This window comes from Tachypleus tridentatus, chromosome 1 (genome assembly GCF_004210375.1).
Source record: "Tachypleus tridentatus isolate NWPU-2018 chromosome 1, ASM421037v1, whole genome shotgun sequence".
Taxonomy (NCBI): domain Eukaryota; kingdom Metazoa; phylum Arthropoda; class Merostomata; order Xiphosura; family Limulidae; genus Tachypleus; species Tachypleus tridentatus.
The window spans coordinates 175,981,916-175,998,284 of record NC_134825.1 but is presented as its reverse complement, the minus strand read 5'-3'; the positions used below and the strand labels follow the sequence as shown (position 1 = coordinate 175,998,284).

Below are 16,369 nucleotides of genomic sequence, written 5' to 3'. Positions count from 1 at the left end.
AAAATTGAGTCGAAAGATTGTATATTAAAAAAACTAAAATAACTTAGTAATAATCCAAACAAATTATTAAATTAAAATATGCAGTTAACTCAATGTATTTGATCATAGCATATATACAATGTGATCAGTATCGCATGAATTAAGGTATAATGCCGACCTTGGGTGATATTTTTATCGTCTCCACCTAAACATGATCGTAGAGATAGGAAGCCTTTGTAATAATTACATCTATTATCACGTATCAGTTACATGATCGCTCAGCGATATTGATTGCTTTTTTAATCTGATGAAGCAGTTGCGAAGCAACTGTATTAAAGAATCAAAATGAAATCATAATTCATTAAAATATTGTTACCGCTTTCCTTCTATGTCTTTCACATTTGTTGCCTGAGGCATCTGTCGACCCTGCTCATCTATAATTGAGGCCCTGATATTGATGTGTATTTCGACATTCCATGTGTAATTTCAGTAAATAAAATTACATCTCGTTTGGTTCAGATTTGCAAGTAGCCAGGGAGATATTTTATACCGGTTGTCATCGTTTATAGTGTCATTTAATTAAACGCAAGAAAAGACCGTTACTAAGGTGAGTGCTTTTTGACATTTTTATTTCTATAAGAAGTGTCAAAAGGGAAATATATAAGTAAATTCAAATCAATTTATTTGACTACAATAATGTTATGTTTGTTTGTTTGTTTTAAATTAAGCACAAAGCTACACAATGGGTTATCTGTGCTCTACCCACCCGGTTGTTAGTGTGCAAGTCCGCAGACATACCAGTGTGCCACTGGGGAAGCCAATAATGTTATCCATGTATCTAATACAGACATGAAAAATAATAATAAATAAACGAACAACAACAAATGTATATTAAAACTTTCCTTTCTTTAGTTGTTTTTCATTTTCAGCTCCTAACTTCGAAATAATTATTTCACTCAGTCAACCGACTAAGACTCGTTGTTTTGTAAAATTTTCTCACAAAATAAGCATTTTTTTCTGAGTACAAGTTTTCTAAGACTGACCATATAAAATATGTGAATTGATAGGAAATTTTATGAACTGTAAAAAGTTAGTTTTCTGCAATATGCTTTTGGAAAGAAGCATTTTGTGTTACATATATACCGTGTTTCTCCGAAAATAAGATAGGGCTTATATTAATTTTCACTCCAAAATATGACACTAGGGCTTATTTTCGGGGGATGTCTTATTTTGATATATTAAAAAAATGAAGTTACAAAGTAAAACTATTAAACTAACCATTTAAAATAAACTATTATTAAACTATTAAACTAACTGATTAATACTTAAACAAACTAATTAACTAACTATTAAACTAATTAATAAATTAATTTTTTTTTATTTCTTTCCTCTTCCTGCCACTCTTAACTAGGGCTTATTTTAAGGGTAGGGCTTATATTAAAACTATCCCCAAAAATCACACTAGGTCTTATTTTATGGGTAGGTCTTATTATCGGAGAAACACGGTATCAACGTTTAATCGGTCAGAAAATACAGAGTGGGTCGAACAGGAGACATTGGCTATTAGAATTATATATGTAGATGACTGTTTCCTTTGTTAGCTACAACTATTAATGAATTGATTCAAAATATATTAAAATATAATATTTCGAATTGATTAAAATATTTAATTAAGTTCTCACCTGTATAAAAGCCAGTGTGAGTCATGGCACGTTATGCTTGATTTATCAAAATACAAGGACTCATAAAAGACAAAATGCATTTATTGAGATAGAATATTTCAATTACTATCTGACCATTACAATTTTAGTGACGGGTGGAAGGGGCCATGAGAGGATGGGCTGTAAGATCACCTGGCCTAGACCCAAGTGCATAAAATCTGTCATGATAATAAAAATATCGATTTAATTTTAAACTTACAGCAAGAAACATCACCAATGTTTCTATTAAAAGACAAACCTTATTGATCAACAGAGATGTTTGGTTTCGTTCTAATTTCATGCAAATCTACATGAGAACTATCTCCGTTAGCCATCCCTAATTCAATCAGTGTAAGACAAGAGGGAAGTCAACTTGTCATCACAAACCACCGTCAACTATTGGGCTACTCTTTTACCAAAGAATAGTGGGATGGTTTGGTGTTACGAGGAATCGAATCCGCGACTTTAGGTTGCGTTTAGAGCACCCTAACCTCTTGGCCATTCCGGCCTCAACTGAGACGCAAAGCAAGCAAAAAAAAATCAATTTTATTGCTTACACTTTTCGTTTTATATTTTTTCTCTCAGTACGCAAACTAACAATATTAAGCTATACTTTTGTTGTTAAACAACGTTACATAAAAACTATTTATATTGTTGGATTGTAGTGTCAGCAAAACGCCCTGGCTTCTGTAAATGATAAAAATTGGTACTTTAACTGATTTTTACCGATAATTATTCTATGAATACGGCATGTTTTTATTTCGTGGATGACCTTAATTTTGATTGGCTCGCAAGGAAATTTACCGATGTTTGATTATCTCAATTGCGCTTTTATGCGAAATTGTTGGTCGAGCTTGATTTTTCAAAGTTTATTTATTTCAGTCAGGTATGAAATGTGAAGTTAGGGTATACTATAAGGTTGGATTAGCAGTACTTATCCTATTGTTTTTGACGAGCTATACGATAGTTGATATGTAAAGTTTCTACATAGCGTAATAAGTACTGAAGCTTCATTGAAATTTTGATCCTCGAAAGATGTCGCATAATGACCAATGCAATATGAAATTTTAAGATATCTGTTTGAAAATAGGTGTGTAAGAATAGTTAAAAAGATTTAAAGTTTTTATTCACTTGTTTCTTGGTGATAGCTTCAGGTAAGATGTAAAGGGTGATACGCTGACGATAACATGGAAGTTTCGAATATTCTGAATGTGAAAACTGAACCAATATCTGATGAGGAGATTACTTTGGTGGAAGTCGAGTTTTTGAAAAATGAAGCCATGAAAACATCATTCAATAGTAAGTTTAAATACATAGAGTTTAAATTCGTTATGAAACTTCGTAACAAGGGAAAATTCTCTGCAAGTTTTTCCTGTATTGCAATAATAGACAATTTAGTCATGCCAGTCTTTTGCATTATTAATGCAATGAACCTGTGGCACAGGATAAATGATTAATATTAACAAAGAACTGTTGTCATATTTATACTTATTTATAGTTCATTTATTGTTCTAATGTAGAATGTTTAATTGTGCGTTTTTCAACACCTGTCAATTGGACCAAGATACATAATTAAAATAACTGGTAGAATATATCATCTTGACCAACAAAGTGGAGTAATAAATGAAATAATTAAAATTAAATTATTTCAAGTTGGATTATGATTTGTATAGCTAGATATAATTCTTGTTTGTTAATTAATTTTGACAACTATATGTATGAACTACATCAATCCATATCACAGCAAGTAGTGCAACATAGTACATGATAAAATAAAATGGCTCAAGTCATAGTAGGCCAATGCAGTTCTTATCCATATAATGTATACTTGGCATACTTTATATGCATATAAATTGGTTTAATTCTCAGAGTTATGATATTTGTTTTTTATTAATTTGCAAACTTTGACTATCATTGTGTTGTATTTTATTTCATAGTGAAAACTAAGTCATAGAACACAAAACATATTTTAATGAAGAGTGTAAAACCACTGGACTTAACATGAACAATGTGCATAATTGAAACAAGCACATTGTACAAAGCTAGCCATTTTAAACATAAAGAAAAGATGCAGCTAGTGCTTTACAATTGTTTAATAATTATTGTAGAGTACTTGGTGACAAACAGTTGATAACTTGTACCATGAAAAATGGATAGTGTTTGGTTCATTTTCTAAAGTGATAAATATTTTTTTTACAATATCTCTTTGTTTATGTTTTAATAAGACAATACATGTGGACTACTAGGTTCTACGGTGTATAGTAAAGTATTGTAAATTTTTCATAGAAAAATAATAAAATAGATAGTCAAAGATTGTGAAGACTATTTAGTTCTATCAAATGATGATAAAATTATATTTACTGCTAGAATTAGGTAGGTGATAGACTTGTTAAATAAAAAAAATAAGGAATGAAAATAAGAAATCTCAGATTTGTCTGTTTGCCAATTTTTGACTTTGGGATGCTCTAGATGGCTGAAAAGTGGCACATGCTCTAGAGATAGAGCACCTGTGCTAGGTAGTTCTTCATATCTATCTTCTGATGACCTGTTTGAAAGAAAATCCAGTTCACTTTTGGATTGTTTTAACACGGGCAACCATGCCATCCTCACATAGTGTGTGCTAATGTATTCTTTTGTTAATGCAATGTAATACAATACCTTTTGGTTTTTATAATATGGATGATCACATGAGTGATTCAGACAGGAACCCAGTGAACAGTGTACCTGAGGGACAGGATCTTGTCATATGGTGCAGATGTCTAATCACCCATCGAGGCAGGGCTTTGTTGCAAATAGTATACATACATATATAAAACAAAATATTTTTAGGATGTATGTTGGTTATTAGATAAGAGTATAGATTATTTTTGTGTACAAATTACCAGTTATGATCCTCTTGGAATATTGTATACAGTGTCAGTCTATTTATCAAATAAGAGGCATTAACTTGTTGAAAAAGGATCAGAGAAGGACCACAGTAACAAGGATGAAAGGATTACCTTGTGAAGATAACTTAAGGTTTATTGTTTTTGTTTTCTTTTAAGAAAACAACCCTAGAGATGATTGTTGTATTCCAAATATTCCTATAATTGTCTCTGTTATACATAGAAGTAGGTAGAATTTCAGTAAGTACATTAGTATTTGTTGTCAGTATGATACTTTGCTTTATTAAGAGTTTTGTGTAAGTTTGAAAATTGATATTGAATTTTGAAAATTTTCAATTCCATTTTTGGCGATGTGAGAGAAATTTGTACTGGAAGTTAATTCCAAGACACAAGTTTAATATGTATTGTTTGAAGAATGGTAAGTTATACTGTATGTTGATAACTTTAACCTTAAACACCTTGTTTAATTAAATAGATTGAGAACTTATGGTTTGTGGTGCAATGTGTTAATTATCACATTTGTATTGGTTATTTGTGTACTCACCAATCTCATGTTTAGTACTTTCTGGACAGTATTCTTCATGTAACCTGTATCTTTAGTAGTAGTAAAGAAACTTGAAACAATATTCACCCAGATGCCACAAATGTTTAACTTAAGAATAAGTTAACAACACTTGGAGGAAGAATATGCTAAAATTATTCTTTATCATTTTTCTCTAGGTTTTATAATAATTATATGACAGTATATTTATGCTATGGTTAAGTATATACACTTGGAATTGGACTGGTTTTAAACAAAAAGGTGTCATTACACAGTGAGAATGTGTTACAGTTTTATGATACATAGAAGTCATGTTCAGATTTGTGATCATAAGAATATTTATTTTACTGATATAGTGACAAGAGAAGCTGTTTCTCCAGAAGAAGGATCTTCAGTAACAGTCTCAGATTTTAAAATAAAAGAAGAAAAGTATGATGAATTACAAAAAGAAACTGAGGTAATTTATATATAAAAAACTTAATTATCCTTGTATGATAAATAGCTAGAAATAGTTTAGAGAACATTTATGTAATATTAAATACAATGTAGTTGTTCATTATTTCCAGAATTGGTGTTTTTGAATAAGTAACATTCAAATATATCTTAAGCTGTGAACAAGAAGATATAACATTGGCTTTGTTTTTCTGTACTATATCATGGAATCATTTGATGTGGATGAATATTGTTTTAAAAATAGTTAATTTAATATGTGTATATATGTGATGATTTCTGACATTTTAATACCTGGACAACACGTAATATTTATTTATTAATGTTATTGATTTTGTAATTGTGCTGTCAAAACTACTTTGTCTTGTATCATTTGTAAGGTTATAATAAGCTGAACCTTATTATGAATATCATTGTATGTTAAAACTTTATTTGTTTCAAGAAACTCGTGTCATTGCAATAATCATATAAATAGTGTGTAGCTTATTGTCATATGTCACTTGTCTTATTTCACACTCTCACAGTTGTCTTCACATTTTTTACAAATTTACTTTCTAGTTTGTTATCTATTTTTTGATGTAATGATGTTTATTGATCCTACATAAACAAATGGTAGGAAAATGTTATTTAGTTCTGGCTAATGCTGGTTCTGGTTAATGTTATATCCTCAGCTACCCTCGTTACACATTTGTTGCACACTAGTTAATGCTGGACAGATTTCCTTCATTTGGTTTATGATCCTTTTCTAATTAAGTCAGAGTGACATATTGTGGAACTAATGCATAGCTGTTTACAAAAGGCACATGCTAACGTATAAATATCATAGCATTGGAATTATATCTTTAACCTTAAACAAATCCTTTATAAGTTCTTGAGATTTAAAATATTTGAGAATATAATGATTTTATAATGTTCAAAAAGTTGTCTTTATTTTCAAACTCAGTGAATCTATAAATGGTAACACAAGAACTAAAAGACATTTAAGTACATCAAACAACTGTCTCATAGTGTTTTTTGCCTTTAGCAAGTACTTTTTTCACAATCTTATTAATTGGTGGTTAATACAAATATCACCTTTGAACTCTGGTTGGTAATTTCTTATTGTACATTTCAGGAAATAGTAGTTACAGTAGTTAATACATAATTGGTTACTATCCTGAAATTTTGATAATTGGAATGATAATATATATGAAATCATTAATTTTAATTGGTTGTTTTATATTTATGATTTGTTTCACTAGTTGAATAAGCTGAACAACATTTAATTAATTAATCAATAATTATAAGTTTTGATGTCAATATTTTAAGATTAGTTAATTATTTTTGTAACACTAATCAATCTAATTGATGCTTGTATGTGATTTGGTTAAATCCATAAATTGAGTGAATTGTCCAGCTGTGGTTGTTAGAGAATATAATAGAAATTTTATCTCAGACCTGAACCTGCCAAGAAAGAAGCTGGTGCTACATTTAGAGCTGAGAGATTAGTGTTAATTACTGATCACTTCACTAATGAACCCATAAATCAATTACATTTGAATAATCCATTAGCATGTGTTCCCCCTTCCCATAAACAGAAAGAAATTTAGCATTGTGATTCAGAGATACCAACTATTTCAAATGACTGAGCGTAATGATTGTAGGCTGAGCCCGTACAGATATCATACAACCACTGGATACAGTTTTGAGTCATCCATGTCTGTGGATCCATCTATGGCTAAACTGTAAACACTGTTAGTAAGTATGCTTGAAATCATTTTGTCATCTTCACAACCCAACATTTGTACAATGGCTGTAGTTTTGGTTCTAGCACAGCCATATTTTTTCACTATATCAGAGTCTGGGAACATTTTTCTGAATAGATGTCCTGCATGATTGGCTACAGCTAGGGGTAAATTATGAGCAATGACAATTGCATGAACATAACTTCTGCATTTATGGTTTCATATTCTGAATTCTTACTCATAAATGTTGTTATCTGCATCACTTTTGTCTCTGCCTCAGCCTTTTGTTGGTGAGATGCCAATTTTGTATGTCTGTAACAATCGTTTATCCCGCCATGCGCTACAGAAAAATTGATGTGACAAACTGTACAAAGCATGACTGTCACTGACTTGTGATGCAATGACCGGATATTTTGCACTATACTCTTTCCTAAATTTTGATTCAGTTTTAGTCCTTTTAGATTTGCCAGAAACAAGACAATCTGGTGAACGAGGCCTCTTTTTTTTCCCATCTTGTGAACAATCGCGTTGGTGTTTCTATGCAGCTTAGAAAACAAGAAATACCCATCTACGCGAGCGCTGATTGGCTGACAAGCACTGATGAAGTAACTGTAGATACTTCCATGTACCCAGTATGGAGAAGCACTGCACTCAAACTATTGGTAGACGTCGAAGATACAAATATTTTTTATTATTCCAAGCATAAACATGATTATCACAAGTAGCCATTTGGACTATGTGTTTTATTTATTATCAAAATTTATTTGTATCTCACTAGAAATTTTCTTTTCACCCCTTTCAAGCCCTGGGGGAACAATTTATCACTTTATTGTATAGGCCTATATAATATATAATAATTTGGGAGTTGCAACAAGTCGTAATATTTGTCTGTATGAGCGTATAATCATAATGTATACACCAAAATCATAATGATTACGCTCAAATCGTAATGGTTGACATCTCTGGTGATCCCTTCACAACCTTCTTCATTACTACATTATTCTAACATGATATTAATGTGATTCCTTCACAACTTTCTCCATTACTACATTATTCTAACATGATATTAATGTGCTTCTTTTACAACTTTCTCCATTACTATATTATTCTGATATTAATGTGATTCCTTCACAACTTTCTCCATTACTATATTATTCTGATATTAATGTGATTCCTTCACAACTTTCTCCATTACTATATTATTCTGATATTAATGTGATTCCTTCACAACTTTCTCCATTACTATATTATTCTGATATTAATGTGATTCCTTCACAACTTTCTCCATTACTATATTATTCTGATATTAATGTGATTCCTTCACAACTTTCTCCATTACTATATTATTCTGATATTAATGTGATTCCTTCACAACTTTCTCCAGTACTATATTATTCTAACATGATATTAATGTGCTTCTTTTACAACTTTTTCCATTACTGCATTATTCTAACATGTTTTATATATATAACTTAGATATTATTAATCATATTGTTTGTTCTAGAACACAGTTGTCAAAACTGAACCAAGTGGTGATTCAACAAAGGATAACATTATTTCCAAGTTCAGTGAGAGTGATGATGAAACTGATTGTTCACAACATGATGTTATGAGTTTGAAAAGTGAACCAAAAGAGGAGTTTCAACAAATTAACTGCGAGTTAAAAGTTTATCAGGTGAGTGCAAATGTTAATAACTATATTCATTAACCATAGTATAAAAGTGGTATTACTGCACTGTGTGAAACAATGTTAATAATGTGTGATTAAAAAAACAAACAAAAGGTATTCTATGAAATAAATTATGTTAATATCATGGAATACATTTCTACTAGAAATTTATTATAGCATTTTTAGTGTAAGTAAAATACTCTAGGCTTCTGCTAGCCATTAGCCACATCACCAATGGCAAAAAGAAACAGCCTGTGGCTAAAAAATCTAGTGTTGGGTTTGCCACAGTGGCGAAAGATGATAATTTTTTGGTCTTGGATAGTTTTCCTTTATTTATTCTGCTCAAGTTTCGGTCTTAACAGCTTTTGTGTTTTTTATCGCCATTCATGCCATTAATGATGACAAATGACCAGAGGTGCCCCCCAGCGAGTTGAAGAAACAAGAAACGTCTTTAAAAACTACCACTGACTGTAATCTATGTTTTCTATATGTGTATTTTTATGATTTCGGGGATATGACAACTAACAAATTAAATTTTTTTATTAAATTATTACTCAGCTGTGCTAATGATTTCTTTCATTTTCATTTCTTATGCTACATGTTTGACTCTGCCCATGGTACACAAACAGTAATCAGAGAAAACCTGACTTTCATCAAACCAACATATGGTCTGTATCAAAGTGGAAATCCCAAGTTTCGTTTGACATGAGTTTGAATTGAGATCATGACAACTTCTAGATCAGATAAAAAGACATCTAAACAGTTAAATATATCAAGTTTTTTTTTAAAAGAAGGTTGAAGCAACAACATCAACTGATGGTGGGAAATCCACTTCAAAAGAAAAAGACAGCTCTGAAGAAATTGAAGCTTGCAGCAGTGATTAGATTGTCAGTGTGAAAAAGATATATACCCACGATTTTCACAGAGTTGTTAAATAAACTTGGTTTTCACAGTGTCCTTGGCTGGAACATGTTTCCCAACAAAATACATTTCATTGCAAATTATGCAGGGAAAACAACAAGACAAATATTTATGCTACCACTGGGAAAACTGCTACTAAGCCTAAAACAGACAACTTGGTGAAGCATGCATGGTCAGAAGATCATTGCAGTGCAGTAGCATCACAAGTTTTGAAGAAGGACATGTCAACTGCTGCTCTGAATCTGGGGTGTAAAGGTGACATTCAGACACAGATGACCACATTACTTGTACAAACAAAGGAAGCCATCCCAACTGTGAAGTTTCATTCCCTCCTTTCACTACAAGTATTCAATGTAAGAATATTCTTCATTCTAGTATTAATAAGATACTTTGTTTTCTACAGTATTTCTTAAAACAAAAGTCAATTTGACAATTTTCTAAATGTGAAACATTTTGAAAATATCTATCAAAAATTAAGTAGCTAGCCAACTCTTCCAAATATCTTTGTTTATGACTTTAATTGGTGGTCTTATTTCAAAACACAAGTTCTTATATATTTTTTAACAGGGAGTGACCTCTCTAAAGAAACTACAGACTCAGTCACAAAGTGGAACAGAGAGCTTCATATACACCCACAGCCAGTTTCTGGATGATATGTACAGTGCCCTAAATCATGTAGTTCAGGATGAAATGCAGGCAGACTTTTGGGCATCACCTTTCCCATTTTTTGCTTTTGAAGCAGATGAAGCAACTGATGCAGGAAACACCTCTATACTGATAATTTATATCAGGTATCTTTCATCATTAGGTGAGGTTACAAGTTGATTCCTTGCTGTGCGTGAGCTGACCAACACTGGGGCTGATTTTATCTATAACACAATGTGCTTAGTCATGGCAGATCAAGGATTGTTTGATGTTGACTTGGATGGACTTGCAACTGATGGTGTAAATGTCATGGTGGGAATAAAAACAGATGTTGTTACAAAATTTAAGGAGCAATGCCCCTGGATAATAACAAGTCATTGTTTGGCACACAGATTACAGTTGGCAGCTGAAAAGGCAGCAAACCAGGTGCCATTCTTTCTGAAGTACATTTCAGTTTTGAACCAGTTTGCAAAAAGTCTGAAATATTTTCCCAAGTTGTGTCAGGTTCTGGAAGAGAGCAAAGCATTGCATGGAGAGAAAAGCAACAAAATTAATCAATCAATTCTTCACACGGCTCTCTTTTAATGATTCCGTCCAAGCACTAGTCAACTGTGTTGCATCTGTGATAAGCTGCCTGCAGGTTGTAGCAATGGAACGTGGTACTCCAGGCCAAGCCTTGCTACATGGTCTAGTCCAGCAAATGTCATGTTACAGCTTTGTCGTGACGTCACATTTTTTGATAGATGCTGTTGGTATTCTTGGACTTTTGTCAAGATCTCTACAGAGAGCTGATTTATCTTATGATCAGGCTAAAGCAATTATTGATGGGTCAATTCAGTTGCTGGTACACATCCCTGGTTCTTACACACAGACTGCACTGAAGGAACTCCCACAAGCTCCTGATGCCAGTGGTTTCACTTTTTACAGAGCCCATGACATCAAAGATATTGATAAACAACATGAAAAGTACAGATCACCTGCTGAGTCATTTATTGAAGAGGTGGTCACAAGACTACAAGTAGCATTCCCAGACACTAACATCATGTCATTTTTTTCAATATTTAGCCCATGTCACAGCAGAGCAGTATCTGATGAGGATGATCTGAAGAAACTCATCCAGCACTTCTCTCCTTTCGTCAATGAGGATGAGGCACTGACTGAATGGCTGCTATTAAGGAACATAATGGAACAGGATGCTCACAAAAACAGAAACATGAAGAGCTTCTACAAGGAATACATCCACCAGACTTATCAAACGTTTCCAAATCTGTCTCAGCTTGCAGCAACTGGATTAATAATTCCAGTTACATCTGTTGACTGTGAGCAGGGAATTAGCACGTATAACAGCATCAAAACAGATGCCAGGAGCAGTCTGTCTGTGGCCAAGACAGAAATGTTATTGAACTTATCCATGGAGTCCAAACCTTTAGATCATTTTAACTTCAACTCTACATTCAGATACTGGGTCCCTCACAAAGACAGACGTGGGTACCATTCCCTGTTAAATAAATGTGCTTCAGCACCTCACGTGTCAACTTCTACCACATCATCTGTTGAGAATGATTTGGCTGAAGAGCTGCCATTGGATTTATCTACTTACTAGTCATGCTACCGTATTCTAGTTTTAAGACTTTTCTTTGTTTCTGTGTTATTTTGAGAAATGTATCTCTTTATTTTCCACTTTATCTTTTTTTTTTTTTTTGTGGGGGAAAATTGCTGAGGAATAAAAAATAGTACAAAACTTAATGTCTTGTAGATTTTCATATAATTACAACTATTTTTTACTGGATGGAATTGATGCATATTAAAGTCATGCACCACACAGTTTTTGGTAACTTAAAATTATGGCTAAACAACTGTCACTGTGGCTAAAAGAAAATTACTTTGTTTAGCTACAGTGGCTAAGAGAGTTATTTTTTCTAGTGGAAGCCCAGATACTGATATCTAGGTAGTTTTGCTGTTTGATTCATTCTTACTTGTATAGTTTCACTTCAATAATAACAGCACTTCAGTTGTGTCAAGTAGAAATGGTGAATGAAAAAGCCTGAAATAATAGCCAGGAAAATATTTCATTTCAGAACAGGCATATTTACTAGTTGAAATTCGCTTTAATTATAGAAATGTTATGTTGTAGTTTATAGTGTGCATAAAGTTATTTATATGTGATTTAAAGTAATCATTTCAAAGTAACTTTAAATAGAAAGAAAGAGAGACGTATGCTTAAAGTAATTAAACATTTATATGATACTATTTTTCTTTTTTTTCTGGTTTATAAAACTGTTGGAAAGAAAGGAAATCCAACTCCCTTATTTGAATTGTCCAAAGAAATTATATTACAACCAGTTTAACCCTTTTCAGTCCAGTAAGTTCTTTTCAGGTGTGATGTCCACACTTACATACTGTATTTCAAAATTTAATTATGATGTTTATAACTCAGAATTATCTTAAAATTAATATTTTGTCATTTCAGAATATTTATATGATGTAATTTGTAAAGAAAAAAATATTCAAGCTTACATTTCTACACAAGTTTAAATAATGCAAGAGATAGTGGCTTGTCAGACAGTTTATTGACACTAAACATTCCAATATTCAATTAAATGTTACATCTTTGTATTCAAGAGCCTTTAAACCTATTGCAACAGGTCACCAGTCAAAGGCCACGTCATATCATATTTGTTGACTTGAATTTAAAATTCTTTTGATCTACTATTTTAAAAATGTAGGTCAGTAAATTTGGTATCATATTATAGATTATAATTGAAATTTTAGTATGATCCATTAGTTTATTTCTTAATTTAAAGGTAAATATTAAATAAATCTTAAATAATGATTTTTGTTTGTGGAATTGGTATGTTGATTGCTGCAATGGTTCACATTAGTTGTTTATAATGTCCAGATTCTAAGTCTGTGGTTTCTTATGAATTAGGAACTCAAATTACCAATCTTGATAAGTTAGAATATCAAATAAGAACCTCCTATCTTTTGTGTTTGTTGAAATATCACTCATGTACTGAATCAGACATGCTGGACCTGCTCACCTCTTTCCATTTTTGAAAGCTCAGAATGACCCCATAGTGGCTTTTTCAGCCATTTTCAAGTATTATGATGATGTATTATTCTTTAGATACAAATCTTGAAATTGATAAGTTCTGTCTTTAGTCTGTTCGAAAATTATATATTCTTTCAGACTGAAATTATAGCATAGTTACTAAGCTTGATAAATTATAGTGGAATTCTTTGGTATCGAAATAAAATTGTGATTTTTTTTTATTATTTTAAATGTATAAATAAAACCTGAAAATTATCTCATTTTGCATTTTCCAAATATGAAGTTCTATAGGGCTAGCAACCTGTGACAAACTTTCATGGTTACAACCAACCCCTCATGGAAAGGTTAAATTCCAGTGATTTTGTGTGTTGTAGATTTGGTATAGCATGGTTTGGTATATTTGATATGTGATGTAACGTAACAACACTAAAGGTTCTAGTCATTTGAATATTTGTACTAAAACAGTTGTAGGAAAAACTAAAATGCTTTCATAACATTGAATTCAGTATAGTAGACATTCAGAAACCATATTCATAGTACAGTTAACCCATTCATTTTCAACAGAAACAGCTATATCAGTTTGTTGGGAACTTTACACACACACACACAATATATTGATGTGTGGGGCTAAAGATTCTTCGACAGCAGGTGTCTGTGACTTTTTAGTGATAAATTTGAGAGTAAATGAACAGCATGCACTTGTTTTTTTTGTTTTAATAATTAGCTGTATTTGAAACAAGTCAAATATATACAGAAATTCTTTACATTACAAAAGATCATAGGTGTATCTCAAACAATATTCTGTTCTCCTTGTCAAAAGTACACTTTCTCTAATTGAATTATTTCAGAATTCAGTTTACAAACCACTTTTCTTATTGCCATAGTGTGCCATACAGTTTTAAGAAATTTATTTTCCCTTTACCACACAACAACTTCTGCAACTGAAACAATGCAAAGCTTACTGTTCAATAATTGTTTGACTGAAATCGGAATCATATCTAAAAATGAATCTTAACTATGAAGAAATGAGAAATATTTATTTAAAGCAGTTCAATAACTTTTATGAATTAAACTTCATGTAAACTAACTTCAACTTGTTAAAAAAAGCGTTTTCAAAATCGGTACCCCTTGGTCTGGATTCCTGTATGTGGTGAGGGGACCTTCTAGGGAAGGTTCCATATTTTCAATTTACCTCCTCTGGGATCTATAGATCCACCCATGTGTTTGCCATGCATGGCAGCCAGTGAAGGGTAGGAGAGGATCCTGGTGGTTGAGGGGTCCAACCCTAACACACCACTTTGGCCTTGAATTCCTGTGGACAGGCAGCCTTGGGGTCCATCAGCTGGTTCACTTTGGCTAGGGTCAACCAAGTATCAGTGTTGGATGTTCTCAACAGGTGTTGTGGACATTATAGCTGATGCTGGTGTTTGGGTATACTGCTCATGAAACCCTGGCATTGCTGCAGTGTCCATGTTTGACATTGTATTGCATCCCATTGTAGGGATCCATGGTGGGTGGGATCAGTGGACACTGAAATTTCCCTTTCTTAGTATGGATACTCCAATTACAAATCTTAATAAAATAGTGAAAAACAGTCTACAGGTAAATGACCACATCTTGAAGATTATGAGCAGCAATCCTCACCTGTTGTTCCTCATTTTCTAATATTGCATTCACTTTCAGACAAACCTTTAGGGCAAATGCCTCCCTTTTCATTCAGAAGGGACTAGAGGGACTTGCAGTCCCTCCAGAGTCAGTAAAGAAGCTTCGATCTGGTGACATATTGGTGGAAACATCCACATCTCAACACAGTGAACTCTTGCATTCAAAGGCAATTGGGGATATACCTATTGAGATTATAAATCATGCTACTTTGAATTAATCACAAGGAGTTATTGTTCAGAGGGATTTGAAGAACATCCCTGAGTCATAGATTTTCACTTGTCTCTCCACCCAAGAAGTTTCTGCAGTGAGGTGTATCTCCACTCGCAAAGATGGAATTATGGTGCCGACTAATTTCCTCGTTCTGACATTTACTTCACCACGTCCACCTGCTACCATCAAGGTAGGTTATCTTAATTGCAGAGTATGGCCATACATTCCAAACCCTCTCCGATGTTTCCAGTGTCAACGGGTCAATCACTCGAAGACGTCATGTCGTGGTTCCTTGACGTGCTCGTTGCAGTGGCAAGGACCAGGATGCCTGGTGTGAAATGGACCCACACTGTGTCAACTGCAATGGTTCCCACCCTTCCTACTTTCGTTCTTGCCCAAAATGGTTGGAGAAAAAAGAGGTGCAGCATTTGAAAACGACCCATAACATTACTTATCCTGAGACTTGAAGTTGCTGTCCGCCACCTTATCTTGGATGAATGCTGCTGCACTTCGTTCCACAACTACAATGGGAGTGCAGACATCTCTCTGTGCCTCCAAAAGAATCGTTCTCCAAACAAATGAAAGGTCTTTTGACCTCTATGGTTAAAAAAGTTGATGAATCAACTTCAACACCCATCTCTGTCCCTTACATACATTCCAACAAATTCCAAGATCCACATCATTTGGTTCCAGGTATAAGCATTTCTTCAGATACATCTTCTTCTCCCACTCCAAAATGCAAAACAATCATTCATTCACATCCTCAGTCACTGGAATCCCCTTCCAACAGCAAAGATCGGCAGGATCCATGGAGGTCGATAGACTTCACTCAAATAAAGACAGTAAGGATAAAAAGGCATGGTCATAAACAGAAGGGTTCTCCACCCAATTCGCCTGCACATAAATAAAAATGGCAATCTTGATACAA

General features: G+C 33.0%; 2 protein-coding genes across 2 annotated transcripts; both read left to right on the top strand.

Annotated features, from left to right (window-relative positions):
* Positions 1–2,225: 2,225 nt before the first annotated feature.
* LOC143230874 (uncharacterized) lies at positions 2,226–9,849 on the top strand. Its single transcript, XM_076465161.1, has 3 exons — positions 2,226–2,978; positions 5,462–5,562; positions 8,784–9,849. Exons 1-3 carry the CDS (start codon positions 2,867–2,869, stop codon positions 8,985–8,987), a joined length of 417 nt encoding a protein of 138 aa, XP_076321276.1. The 5' UTR covers positions 2,226–2,866; the 3' UTR covers positions 8,988–9,849.
* Positions 9,578–12,255, top strand: LOC143230801 (uncharacterized). The gene is made up of 2 exons (XM_076464962.1): positions 9,578–10,222; positions 10,437–12,255. Exon 2 carries the CDS (start codon positions 11,044–11,046, stop codon positions 12,115–12,117), a length of 1,074 nt encoding a protein of 357 aa, XP_076321077.1. The 5' UTR covers positions 9,578–10,222; positions 10,437–11,043; the 3' UTR covers positions 12,118–12,255.
* The last annotated feature ends 4,114 nt before the right edge of the window (positions 12,256–16,369 follow it).